We start from the raw sequence: 14318 nt of genomic DNA, 5'->3' as shown, positions 1-14318 counted from the left end.
TTCCATTTGGAAAATCACCAAATTGTTCACCAATATACCTTTCACAATTTTAAGCGTAATATCTATGTTTTCAGAACTTTATTTTCGTTTTTATTTAATTAAAATATAACAAGCTGGTTGCGCTTGGCGTTTCACAAAAAATGGCTTTTTTAACAGTAGGGATGGCAAATTACTTGCATGTACTTTTTGATGTACCTTTTCATGATGGTTGAAGTGACATTTACGAGTCTGTGGTAACGATGAGGTTGAAATGGAACTTTGAAATGCTGGCAGGGGTATTACGACCTACTCTAATGTTTGGATTTCACATCAAAATTATTATCATTTATTTGCTTTGCTTATATAAAACGATTGTTTGTTGGCTATTATATTCGTTTAGAACACTTTGCAACTCTTTGTCATTTGTCTCTTTGTTGCCTCCTTTGTTGTTATATTGTTCAATGTATGTTAGATGTACATGGTAATGCAACGCATGCAATGATCTATCCACTTTTAGTCAGGCTCTTCAATGCAAGTATAGCGCTAGCTCTTAGTATAACAATTTAAGATAGAGAGCATAAATAATCCACTTAGAAAATAAAATGCAAAGATCATAGCAGGCAGTCTGTTATAGCCCAATAAACACAAACGTTTGAAAAAGCTAAATTTCAACAATTTTTCAAACATTTTTTCAAAGGATTAGGGTAATATTCAAGTTGAGAAATTGTTGAGAAAATCGCGTTCTCAACAAAAAACAGACATTACCCTCAACAGTGAAATTCAACACATTAGCAATAATATCTCAAGTGTTATCCTCAAATTGAAATGCATCGCTACTCAATAATTTGTCAAACAATTTTCGATGCGAGTCAAATTCAAAATTAACATCTTTGCAAATACTTTTCAACCTAAATTTGTATGAATGATATCCCCACTTCAAATTGAAAGTCAAAGCCAAAATTCTATGAATTTTGTATAATTTATTCATTTTCATCAAAATAAAATATATAATAATACACTACACTACATAATACACTACAATACCAATTGATAAATAATAATCTTATTAAACATATCAACAAATAAGAAAAAAAAACAAAAACAACAAAACTTTAAATATCTTAAACATTATTAGTAAACACTTTTGCATTGATAATTCGATTTCCTTCCTTTTGGTGTCATAAAACAGCATTAAAATTTATTAACAAGCGGGCAATTTGAAATTAGGAACGTACTGGACCGCGTGTTAGGACTGATTTCCAGCAGAAGGAATTCACAAAATATCCATTTTAAACTGATAATAGCATATGAATTAAACTGACGATGTGATGCACATTTTCATCCAGAAGTTGTTGATTTCAACAATTTGTTGTTTTTAACAATTTTCATTGGTTGCACTTGTAATGTTTCTGGAAACTTTTTCTTGTCGATAAGCCACTCATTTTTCATTGGTCAGCTTCTTAATGTTTGCAAGAATGTAGCATCCAAAGATTTTGGTTTCCTGCAAAGTGATTTAAATTTAGTGACTTCTCTAAAGTGTTGATTTAATTTTTCATATTGACGTACCAATTATTATAAACTATTTGTTCCAGTTAATTGTCCACCATTTTTTCTTCGGTCAGCTTTTTAATGTTTTCAAGAACGTAGAATCCATAATTTTAGTTTTCTGCAAAGAGATATACATTTAGTGACTTCCTTAAAGTTTTATTTAATTTTTTATTTTCACTTACCTATTTTTATAAACTATTTGGTTATTTGTCTAAAATTTTCCATTTTTTTATTTCTTGCAATTGACCACGAACTTCGTTGCACAAATAAGTATTGAAAACCACATGGTTTTTTCGTTGCATTTTAAGGTAGTGTTTTGTCAAAGTTTTCACATATTATCTTCAACAACTTTTCAAAGATTTCGTCAACATTTTGGCAAATTGGAAGTAATTCGCAAACAATTTGAAGATGTATTGAAGATGAACTATTTCAAGTCAAGTTGAATTTATGTTGAAAATTATATTTACCCTCAAACTGAAAAGTTTCTGCATTTGAAAAACGCTCATCCTGTGTTTATTGGGAGAACTTGAATGAAATTAAGCTATCTGCCCTGCTGCGCCTTTTAAGTTAACTCGGAATTAACAAATCCAGTCACTCAAATATAAAATTATAAATGTATCGCCTTATATGATTTTTTCTTTAAATAAATCGAAATCTAAATTGAATCAAAACACCCAAAACTAAAATATGTGTTTGTGAGTTGGTCGAGTTAGCAATTAAACAAATTTCTCTTACATTAAAAATGGTGCCGAAATCCGGGAATATTTTGTAAACCTTTTCGTTTTATCAGGTGAAAGAAATAACTATACATATAACGTTTCGTAAAAAATTGAGAGAAGCTGTATTCTCATATATTGGCATATGGAATACAATTTTGCTTTTATTTTATGAATAAAAAAGAAAGCTAAAATCTACGACAGTAATATAACAAATAATAAAAATAATTTGGTTGAAAATTACAATATTAAATTATAAATCAGCGGAATTAAAATTTAAACAACGTTCATATATATTAAAAAACTACGTCACAAACAGTGATAAAAACGAAATGGCGGAACTGGTGCGCGCAATTGAAGACCAACGCTTAATTCTTCAGCGTCTTAGTCGATTTATGGCCGAATATGAAAAACTCCCACCGACTTCTAGAACTCGCGGTACATCGCAAACATTATTATTTCAACCGTCGAACGGAACGGACGTGTTTTTTAATAGCGGATAAAATCATCGTAATAAGTACCTACTACGAATTTCAAGTGTGGTGGGATATTAGGCCACCATGCAGAGAAATTCAAAGACATCCACTGGGTTGCTAACTTCAGGGCCCAGTGGACGGGTATCGACTGGAGTTATACATTTGGGCAATGACCAAGAGTTAGGCCCAATTAGTCGATCTGTAGACGGGTCGACAGGTGGCGACAATTTGACAAGTCGGACCTTTTCCAAGGTAACGGCATCAAAAGGAGGTAATCCCTCACGAAAGAGATTCAAAGAACGCAGAAATGCTTTGTTTATCCTAAAGAAATTAGGATCAGTCGACCCAAGCACGTTGTCGGCTAAACAAAGCGATTCCTTAAAATGGGCTCAAGGAATTCTTGAGGCTGGAAAAAGGGAACGATCACCGGATGAGCTGCCATCCTCCAAAAGGGATCAACGATCGTTTGCCTCAGTTGCTAAAGACAACCTTGTGATGGCTATCATAAATAAAGGAGCATTGGACGGTATGGTTCCAAAGCAAAAATGGGGGGAAATTGAGAATGCTTTGTCTGGCGTCTACTCACAGGTGCTGGAAAAGTTTCCCGGCCCAGATCCTCGACAACAAGAGGCTGGTTGGTATCAAGGACGATTTAAGCTAGTCGCATTTGAGGACCAGAGGTCTATAGAATGTTTTAAAGCTGCTCTGATACTAATTGGTGAAGTTTGGGAAGGAGCTGCTCTAGAGTTAGTCGAGAAGAAAGACATACCGGCTAGACCAAGAGCACATGCGTGGATACCTGCAAACCCTCCTGACCCTGAATCTATTTTAAAGAGACTGAAACAATGCAATCCATATCTTCCAACAGCTGATTGGAAGGTTGGCCGTTTGGATGAAGTGGATGGGCCAAGACGGCATGCAGTGTTTATATTGAACACTCAGTCTTTGCCACATTTAGCAAAGTTCCAAAGCAAAAATGGGGGGGAAATTGAGAATGCTTTGTCTGGCGTCTACTCACAGGTGCTGAAAAAGTTTCCCGGCCCAGATCCTCGACAACAAGAGGCTGGTTGGTATCAAGGACGATTTAAGCTAGTCGCATTTGAGGACCAGAGGTCTATAGAATGTTTTAAAGCTGCTCTGATACTAATTGGTGAAGTTTGGGAAGGAGCTGCTCTAGAGTTAGTCGAGAAGAAAGACATACCGGCTAGACCAAGAGCACATGCGTGGATACCTGCAAACCCTCCTGACCCTGAATCTATTTTAAATAGACTGAAACAATGCAATCCATATCTTCCAACAGCTGATTGGAAGGTTGGCCGTTTGGATGAAGTGGATGGGCCAAGACGGCATGCAGTGTTTATATTGAACACTCAGTCTTTGCCACATCTAGCAAAGTCCCAGGGCCGTGTATGTTATGGCTTTCATTATATCCAAATGAAGGTGTATAAAAACGATCAGCTAAAGGATTCAGAAATGGACAAGCCTCTGTCTGAATCAGAAGTAAGCGGATCCTCTTGCGAAGTCGAGGGGATACCAAGACATTTGAAGACATGGATAGATACCGTATGCGTGAGGAGGCTTCTACTGCCTCAGAACTCACCAAAGTTGAACCTATGGTTATTTCGAGAGTCACCGATATCTCTGAAGAGGACATTCTTGATGACTCGATTGAAGCGGCTGATGTGACGTTTGTTGAAAATCTCGATGGTCCTACGGATCCTCCAGATAAATCTTCATCATTGTGCTGCCTTAAAAGTTCTCCTGATGAAAGGGGACATAGATATAGTTCTTATTCAAGAACCATATGTTTATAAAAACAAAATATGTGAATTAAGTACTCCGGGGTTCAAACTATTGCAGTATACTGGTAATGATGTAAATCGAGCCTGTATAATTGCTAAAAACGGGCTCAACTTGTTTCTGCTTCCTTCAATATGCAATACAGACACTGTCGTTGCAAGTTTAGAAATAGCCAAATGCAAATATTGGGTATCTTCGGTCTACATGGGACATGACAGGGAGATGCCTCCATATGCCGTTAAGACCTTAGTGGAGGAGTCACTGAAAACAAAGACGAAACTCATTATGGGATGCGATGCGAATGCACATCATAGTATATGGGGAAGTAGTGATACTAATGCAAGGGGAGAGTCGCTAATAGAGTTTATTTTGCGTACTAATCTGGTAGTTTGCAACAAGGGAGATGTCCCAACCTTTGTCACTAAAAACAGGCAAGAGGTTTTGGACATCACCTTGGCCTCGCAAGAACTGAATGAAATGATATCTGAGTGGCAGGTGTTAAGTGAACACAGCTTCTCAGATCATCGCTACATCAGTTTCAAATTTGATGTTCATATCACCAAGATCATATTTCCGCCAAATGTTAGGAAAGCTGACTGGAATAGGTATAGGGAATCGTTCAATATGATGATACCGGAAATAACAGAGACAAATATGAGAAATGTGCAAGATATCGAACACGCAGTGGAGCGGATTACTAAGGCCTTCAACATCTCACTGAAAGCTGCATGCCCTAGAGGAAAGCCAAGGGGGAAACATCGACCACCATGGTGGTCTACGGAATTAAGTAATATGAGGAAATCCTGCAGGAAGCTCTTTAACAAGGCAAAGTCCACCAGAGCCCCTGAGGACTGGGACGCTTACAAGAAGAATCTGAGAGGATACAAGCGAGAACTGAGAAAGGCTCAGCATAACTCTTGGAATGCTTACTGCAGCAGTATTGAGAATACGTCCGAGGCTTCCAGACTACGGAAGGTTCTAGCATCCACCAACTCCGCTCCAGGTTTCATTAAAACATCGGAGGGCAATTGGACAACGTCCAGTGAGGAGACGCTGGAGGTACTATTGGACACACATTTTCCTGGAAATCAGACGGTTGAACCATGTACTGGCGGTGCCACAGTTGCTCAGCGGTCGTTTCCTGTCGAGGAAATTGTATCGGAAACTAGAATAAGATGGGCGCTAAATAGCTTTGGACCATTCAAATCCCCTGGACCTGATGGAATTACTCCGGCGGAGTTACAAGCTGTAACTGACAAAATTATCCCCTGGTTGTCGGTGATATATAAAGGATGTATCAAATTATCATATATCCCAGGAAAGTGGAGGGAAAAAGTCGTTTTCATACCTAAAGCGGGAAAAGCCTCTCACCCGAGGAGGAAGGATTTCCGACCAATCAGCTTATCCTCATTCCTACTTAAGACTCTGGAGAGGATGATAGATATTTATCTTAGAACTAGCATCGATTCAAGTTTGTTCTCGAAACGACAGCATGCATACTCGAAGGACAGGTCTACTGAGACCGCACTACATGAACTAGTCAGCTTTATTCAAAGCTCACTATCTGTCAAAGAATACACAATCGTGGCGTTTCTAGACATCGAAGGGGCGTTCAATAATGTCCATCCGAGCTCGATATTAAATGGACTGACAACTCTGAATGTTGATCCATGTATACTCAGGCTGTTAGACGAACTGCTAATGAAGAGACGTATTTCAGCCACACTAGGACAAGCAAACATACAAAAGTAAGTGAACAGAGGCACTCCCCAAGGAGGAGTTCTATCACCTCTTCATTGGAATGTTGCTATAAATAGCCTTCTGGTTACTCTAGAAAAAGAAAGGATAAAAGTGGCAGTCAGGGGAAAATTCCCATCCACAATCAGAGATATTATTCAGAGGGCCCTCCGGATGACTGAACAATGGGCGAAAGACAATGGTCTTGGCGTAAATCCTGCAAAGACAGAATTAGTCATGCACTGCAAAGATCGCAAAACTCCCACGGTCAGGCCTATTTCCTTAGGGGGTATTGAAATTCCCTTTGGTGATTGTGCAAAATACCTTGGCGTTATTTTGGACAGGAAGCTGAACTTTAAGCTTAATATTGAAGAAAGGGCGAGGAAGGCAACTGTAGCTTTGTACTCGTGCAAATAGGCAATAGGAAAAAAGTGGGGACTAAAACCAAAAATTGTGCATTGGCTATACACGGCAGTGGTTAGACCTATAATGCTATATGGTGTTGTAGTCTGGTGGCCGGCACTTCAGAAACCGACTGGTTTAGATAAAGTTCAGCGAATGGCGTGTTTGTGTATTTCAGGCGCATTCAGCAAGACAGGAACAAATTCCCTTAATGTCATGCTGCATCTATTGCCTTTAGACATTTTGGCCAAACAGTCAGCTGCAACAACGGCTGTGCGGTTGCGCGAACTATCGCTGTGGTCGGAAAATGGTTACGGTCACAGTTCTGTCCTCAAAATAATGTCAGATGTGCCTAACGTAGTGGATTACACTTTGGCGAGTCCACTTTTCGACAAAAAGTTTGAGACTCTAATCCCCAACAGTGAGGCGTGGTGCACACAGACCCCGGGGAATAAAGAATATATAGATTTCTACACTGATGGCTCCAAATTGGATGGACAAGTGGGTTTCGGAGTATATTCTAATGATCTGGAACTTCAAATAGCGAAAAGATTACCTAATCACTGTAGTGTTTTTCAGGCTGAAATATTAGCAATAAGAGAGGTGGCGAATTGGCTGAGAAGTAATGTTCCAAAAAATGTGGGCATTAATATATACTCAGACAGTCAACCTGCAATAAAATCCTTGGACTCTGTGTTCCTCAACTCGAAAACGGCCATCGATTGCCGCAAATCTCTCAATGAGATGGCTGAGCAGTACAATATTCACCTAATATGGGTGCCTGGCCTTAGGAACATACCGGGGAACTGCGAAGCGGATGAGTTGGCAAGGCTAGGGACTACCTTACATATTCCAGGGGAACTAGAATTTGTTGGTATGCCCCTAGCCACCTGCAAGCTCATGCTGCGTGAGAAGACTGTTATGATGGCAAATGTTCGATGGGAGAATTGCAAGGGTTGTAACGACACCAAGCAAATATGGCCCCATTTCAACTTAAACCGCACACTAGATATGCTAATGTTCTCGAGACGTCAGATATCACTCCTGATATCTGCTATAACGGGTCGCTGCCTGATAGGAGATTTTGCAAAAACTATTGGCGCGAAGTATAATGACTATTGTATGAGCTGTCATGATGCGGAGGAAAAAGAATCAATTAAACACCTCTTGTGTGAGTGTCCTGCATTTTGTGTAAAGCGCAAGCAACTTTTAGGAGCATATAGCTTCAGATTACTGGCGGATCTGGAAAACGTTAACTTAAGCAGTCTGCTAATATTTTTGGAACAATCTGGTTGGTTCAACAAAGAAAAATAATCAAGAAGGTTCAGCGGTTAAAACTAGAAGTGCCCATATGTAATAGGTACTTTTAGTTAATGTGGTATCACAATGGACTGAATAGTCTAAGTGAGCCTGAATCTTAATCGGGCTGCCACTTTAACCTAACCTACATCGCAAACGTTTTTAGAAAAACTTGAAGAACTTAAAGTATTTTAAAGTAACCACGAACAAATTTTTGATCATATTCGCGATAGTTCCATGCCACAAGAACAAGTTCCATACCTAAGGGAAGATGTATATTTTACGATTTGCAATAATTTCATGATAGCCAAAGGGAAACTTTTGGATTCGATGTCTGAATTTAATACTACAATTTCACATTTCTAGTACATTTCATGCTCCTGCCTCAAGGTGTGAGGGTTTTTCAAATGATGTCCGTCTGCCAAAGGTAGATATCCCCATTTTCTCCGGTAATTATACGGACTGGATATCCTATAGGGACATGTTTGTTTCTTTAGTTCACAATAATCAGGTTTTATCGAACGTGCAAAAATTCTACTACCTTCGCAGTTCCTGCAGGGACACCCCGTTGTCCATTGTTAATGAGTATCCGGCTTATGATGCTAGTTACCAGACGGCTTGGTCTGCTCTGACCAAAAGGTATCATAATAAGAGGAAGATTGCGGACACGATCTTTAGGAGACTTTTTGATATTGCTAGATCTGACGGTTCATGTGATAGTATCAAGAATCTTCTCGACACTACACGAACATGTCTTTCTCTCCTTAGTACCCTTAAGATAAATTGTGACAATTGGGACCCCATTTTAGTTCACATTACTGTATCGAAGTTGGATACTCAGACATGTAAGGAGTGGGAACGGTCTTTGAATGCTTCGACGGAAATTCCAAAGATAGGGGAACTATTTTTATTTTTGGAAACAACTTTTCGGACTCTTGAGTCTATAAATGACCATGATTTGACCACGTCTAGGACGGTTTCAAGGTCTGCTTCTTCTTTTAGACCATTACAGACTAGACGGGTTCATGTAGTCTCGACCAGAGATGGAAATTGTCCTTGTTGTGGACGAAGGCATCTTTTGTATAAATGTTTCCAATTTTTGGCTGCCTCGCCGGCAGCGAAACGTGACTTGATTTCATCGAAGGGTATTTGTAGGAATTGTTTGAACGTGGGACATTTTTCTAGGGATTGTCGTTTGCAGACCCGCTGCCATGTGTGTAATATGCCTCACCATACGATTGTACATAATAAGTATTCTGAAGACGGCCCTACGTTAAGCGCCACGGCAGTCACTAGTGGCAATTCGGCGGGTGTTTCTACGGACATAACCGAATCACAAGCGAATATTCGTAGTTGCAACATTTCCATTTTGAATTCTACGGTTATGCCCAATGTGTTACTTGCCACTGTTCGTGTTATAGTCCGAACCCAATATGGGGAATTTAAGCTGCGTGCACTTTTAGATCAAGGTGCTCAGGCTACGTTGATAACGGAGGAGGCCGTTCAGTTATTGGGACTCAGGCGATATCGCACTTACGCTCACATCACTGGAGTAGGGGGTAGCACCGTCATTGTTCGCAACTATGTGAATTTTTGTCTCATATCCCCTTGTGAGAAGAAATTTCGACTTGAGAGCAATGCTTTTGTAATGCCTTCGCTTACTTCTTATCACCCTGGACCTATGAGTCGGATCGAGCTACCGGACTTAGGAAGCTATCATTTGGCCGATCCACAATTTTATGGTAATGATAAAATTGATTTGCTGATCGGAGGTGATATATACGGTGATATTTTGCTACCGCAGCAGAAGAAATTTGACAAAGGTATATTCCTTCAATGTTCTCATTTTGGCTGGGTCGTATCTGGGCCAACTGCTGCTTTGAATTACTCTTTTGATGTGAGGAGCAGGAGGAGTTATTGGAGCAAAGGGAGTTTACGCGGGAAGAGGATTTGTGTGAGGAATACTTCAAAGCGACGTACAAGAGAGGTGATGATGGGAGGTATACTGTGGCATTGCCATTTAGGTCTGAGGTTCTGGGGAAACCGCTTCCGGCATTTTGTCATACGGATTTCAGTGCTTTGAGTCGGTTAAAGAATATGGAGACACGTTTTAATAGGGATGTTGGGTTAGCTGCTCAGTATAGGGAGTTTATGGAGGAGTATGAGAATTTGGGACATATGTCGAGAATTGGTCCATACCCTCAAACTCTTCGGCTGAACGGCTATTTTTTGCCACATCATGGTGTTCTGAGAGAGAGTAGCTCCACCACTAAACTTTGTGTGATTTTCGATGGAAGTAGCAAACGACCACCATTTGCATCTCTGAATGACGAACTTTGACCTGGGCCCGCTCTCCAAAATGATTTGCCGGCAATTATCACCCGCTGGCGTAGGTTTCGGATTGGTTTTCGATCTGATATAGAGAAGATGTTTCGACAAATTCGCGTTGTTGATCGCCATCTTCCTTATCAGCAGATTTTGTGGCGAGGGTATTTATATTTACCAATTAAGGACGGTTACGTATGGCACGTGTTCCGCCCCTATCTTTCTATTAGAATATTGCAGCAGTTGGCCATGGACGAATATGACTCGTATCCTGTTGCTTGTGATGTTCTAAAAACGGATACTTACGTCGATGATGTGATATCCGGGGCGGACACCTTGACTGAGGCTTTGACGTTACATGACCACTTAGTGAAGTTATTAGCCTCGGGTGGGTTTAACCTAAGGAAGTGGACTTCGAACATCAGTGGATCTGATGAACGCTATTCCTGAGGAGTTTAGAGAGAAGAGGGGGATAGTCGATTTCGATGAGCAGGACTTGGTAAAGGCTCTCGGTTTAGGTTGGAATACTCTCGACGATACATTTGCTTTCAAGGTCGATTTCCAACCTCGAGAGAACGTTACGAAAAGCGACGTTTTGTCCGATGCTGCCCGGTTATATGACCCTTTGGGTTGGCTGGCCCCAGTCACAATCACTGCTAAGGCTACTTTTAATAAATTGTGGTTGGAGCGTATTGATTAGAAGGATAGCGTTTCAGATAGTATTCGGAAGGAATGGAATAAGTATCTTGGTGAATTGATTCATTTGGAAAACATTAGAATTCCTCGCTGGCTTGGAACTTTGCGCAACAGCAAACTGGAGTTGCATGGCTTTTGTGATGCCTCGCAAACTGCATTTGCTGCTGTAATACATGCCAAAAGTACAAATGATGGTTACCATGTCGTACGCCTTCTTCAGTCAAAAACTAAAGTTGCCCCGTTGAAAGTGGCCCCAACAACCTGAACACAACTACGAAACTAATCTTGACAGAAAAAAGAATGCGTTTGCATCCCATGTGATAACCAAACTTGATTTCCCAGAAATATTGTCCAGATTTTAATCGTTGGCAAAACTGGTGCGTGTTACGGCTTATATATTGCGCTTCGTCAACAATCAAAGAAAATGATAAGCATAAATCTGGATTCCTTACAACTGGAGAGCTGCATGAGGCTTTGAATATCTTAGTCATCCAATCTCAACGAGTGGAGTTTTCTGAGGAGCTTAATCATCTTAAAAAATGTCATCCTTTTCCATCTAGTAACAGACTAGCCCAGCTGTGTCCGTTTGTTGATGAAATTGGAATTCTGAGGGTTGGAGGGCGTTTGCAGAAGGCTAAGTTTGATTATGAATTTAAACACCCGATATTACTATCTAAAAACAATCCCCTTTCTATTTTACTTTTTTCAGACGCTCATATGAAAACGCTACATGGAGGACTTACCCAAATGCAAGCCTACGTCACGAGAAAATACTGGGTAATTTCAGCTCGTAATATTGCGAAACAAGTACAAAGAAAATGTGTAACTTGTTTTAAATACACCGCAAAGGCAGCACAGGAAATTATGGGGGAACTTCCATCAGTACGTTTGCAACCCACGCGCGCATTTAAGCATAGTGGAGTGGACTATGCCGGCCTTATTACCATCAAACAGTCCACTGCTCGCAATTCAGTAACGACAAAAGGATATATATCTCTATTTATATGTATGGTGACAACGGCGGTTCATTTAGAGGCGGTTACAAGTATGTCCACTGAGTCATTCATCGCAGCATTCAGAAGATTCACCTCCAGCCGTGGAATATGTACGGACTTGTAGTCTGACTGCGGTACGAACTTCATTGGCTCAAATAAGGAACATAAGATTTTGCAACATAGATGTAAACTATCATTGCCCGAAGATCTCTGCGAGCTTCTTTCAAACAGTGGAACAAAATGGCACTTTATACCACCAGCATCGCCCAACTTTGAAAAGAACCATGGATAATCGAATTTTAAAGTTTGAAGAACTAACCACCCTGTTGGCCCAAATTAAGAGTTGCCTTAATTCGCGGCCTTTGTGTCCACTATCCACTGACCCCAACGACTGTTCTGCCCTTACACCAGGTCATTTTTTAATTGGTGAGCCCCTTCTCACAATCCCTGATGAAAATCTTCTAGACTGCTCCATAGATCGACTTTCTCGATGGAAAGTTGTTGAAATATTAAAACAACAGTTCTGGAAACGCTGGGTCGTTGAATATGTGAATCGCCTTCAATCACGCCCAAAGTGGCTCAATCCCCAAACAAATCCTGAATTGGGAGATCTTGTCCTTATATGCGACGAGAGGTTGCCTCCCGGTCAATGGCCACTAGCCCGTATTACGGAAGTTCATCCTGGCACAGATGGTAGAGTCCGCGTTGTTTCTGTAATATCTAATGGAAAGACCTATAAGCGCCCCGTATCTAAAATAGCACTTCTTCCTGTAAAAGATGAGTTTCAATTACCCACAAATTCAACCGATGAGTTGCTGTGAGTAGAGGCATAGCTTGGTGATCTCAAAAAACCAAATAAAACACCTCAATTATTCTGCTTAACGTATATCAAGAAAGTTGTTCTTTGTGGGGGGGAATGTTAGAAAGTCATAACCAATTGTATCATATTAATACTTTTATATTATTTTATTGTTTTTATAATGTATTATTTTTGATTAATATCTTATTCACAATTTACTACCTTTTATTTCAAAGAATCTATATGTATTACGACCTACTCTAATATTTGGATTTCACATCAAAATTATTATCATTTATTTGCTTTGCTTATATATAAAACGATTGTTTGTTGGCTATTATATTCGTTTAGAACACTTTGCAACTCTTTTTCATTTGTCTCTTTGTTGTCTCCTTTGTTTTTATATTGTTCAATGTATGTTAGATGTACATGGTAATGCTAAGGGTAATGCAACGCATGCAATGATCTATCCACTTTTAGTCAAGCTCTTCAATGCAAGTATAGCGCTAGCTCTTAGTATAACAATTTAAGATGGAGAGCATAAATAATCCACTTAGAAAATAAAATGCAAAGATCATAGCAGGCAGTCTGTTATAGAACTCGAATGAAATTAAGCTATCTGCCCTGCTGCGCCCTTTAAGTTAAATCGGAATTAACAAATCCAGTCACTCAAATATAAAATTATAAATGTATCGCCTTATATGATTTTTTCTTTAAATAAATCGAAATCTAAATTGAATCAAAAACCCAAAACTATATGATTATATGATTTTTTCTTTAAATAAATCGATATCTAAATTGAATCAAAAACCCCAAAACTAAAATATGTGTTTGTGAGTTGGTCGAGTTAGCAATTAAACAAATTTCTCTTACATTAAAAATGGTGCCGAAATCCGGGAATATTTTGTAAACCTTTTCGTTTTATCAGTTGAAAGAAATAACTATACATATAACGTTTCGTAAAAAATTGAGAGAAGCTGTATTCTCATATATTGGCATATGGAATACAAATTTGCCTTTATTTTATGAATAAAAAAGAAAGCTAAAATCTACGACAGTAATATAACAAATAATAAAAATAGTTTGGTTGAAAATTACAATATTAAATTATAAATCAGTGAAATTAAAATTTAAACAACGTTCATATATATTAAAAAACTACGTCACAAACAGGGATAAAAACGAAATGGCCGAACTGGTGCGCGCAATTGAAGACCAACGCTTAATTCTTCAGCGTCTTAATCGATTTATGGCCGAATATGAAAAACTCCCACCGACTTCTAGAACTCGCGGTACATCGCAAACGTTTTTAGAAAAACTTGAAGAACTTTTTGATCATATTCGCGATAGTTCCATGCCACAAGAACAGGTTCCATACCTAAGTGAAGATGTATATTTTACGATTTGCAATAATTTCATGATAGCCAAAGGGAATCTTTTGGATTCGATGTCTGAATTTAATACTACAATTTCACATTTCTAGTACATTTCATGCTCCTGCCACAAGGTGTGAGGGTTTTTCAAATGATGTCCGTCTGCCAAAGGT

General features: G+C 39.2%; 1 protein-coding gene and 1 long non-coding RNA gene across 2 annotated transcripts; one reads left to right on the top strand and one right to left on the bottom strand.

Annotated features, from left to right (window-relative positions):
* Positions 1 to 1275: 1275 nt before the first annotated feature.
* On the bottom strand, positions 1276 to 1851 carry LOC142241160 (uncharacterized). Its single transcript, XR_012723507.1, has 3 exons — positions 1710 to 1851; positions 1546 to 1645; positions 1276 to 1480 (listed from the first exon to the last, which is right to left on the bottom strand). It is a non-coding gene; the product is annotated as an uncharacterized LOC142241160 (long non-coding RNA).
* A 6587-nt stretch (positions 1852 to 8438) lies between these two features.
* On the top strand, positions 8439 to 12794 carry LOC142230733 (uncharacterized). Its single transcript, XM_075301367.1, has 7 exons — positions 8439 to 9602; positions 9866 to 10116; positions 10513 to 10635; positions 10691 to 10943; positions 10986 to 11183; positions 11321 to 11950; positions 12012 to 12794. The coding sequence occupies exons 1-7, from the start codon at positions 8439 to 8441 to the stop codon at positions 12792 to 12794; spliced, it is 3402 nt and encodes a 1133-aa protein (XP_075157482.1).
* The last annotated feature ends 1524 nt before the right edge of the window (positions 12795 to 14318 follow it).

This window comes from Haematobia irritans, chromosome 1 (assembly GCF_050003625.1).
Source record: "Haematobia irritans isolate KBUSLIRL chromosome 1, ASM5000362v1, whole genome shotgun sequence".
Taxonomy (NCBI): Eukaryota; Metazoa; Arthropoda; class Insecta; order Diptera; family Muscidae; genus Haematobia; species Haematobia irritans.
Note: the sequence above shows the minus strand (reverse complement) of the source record. Positions and strands in the feature narration are given on the sequence as shown.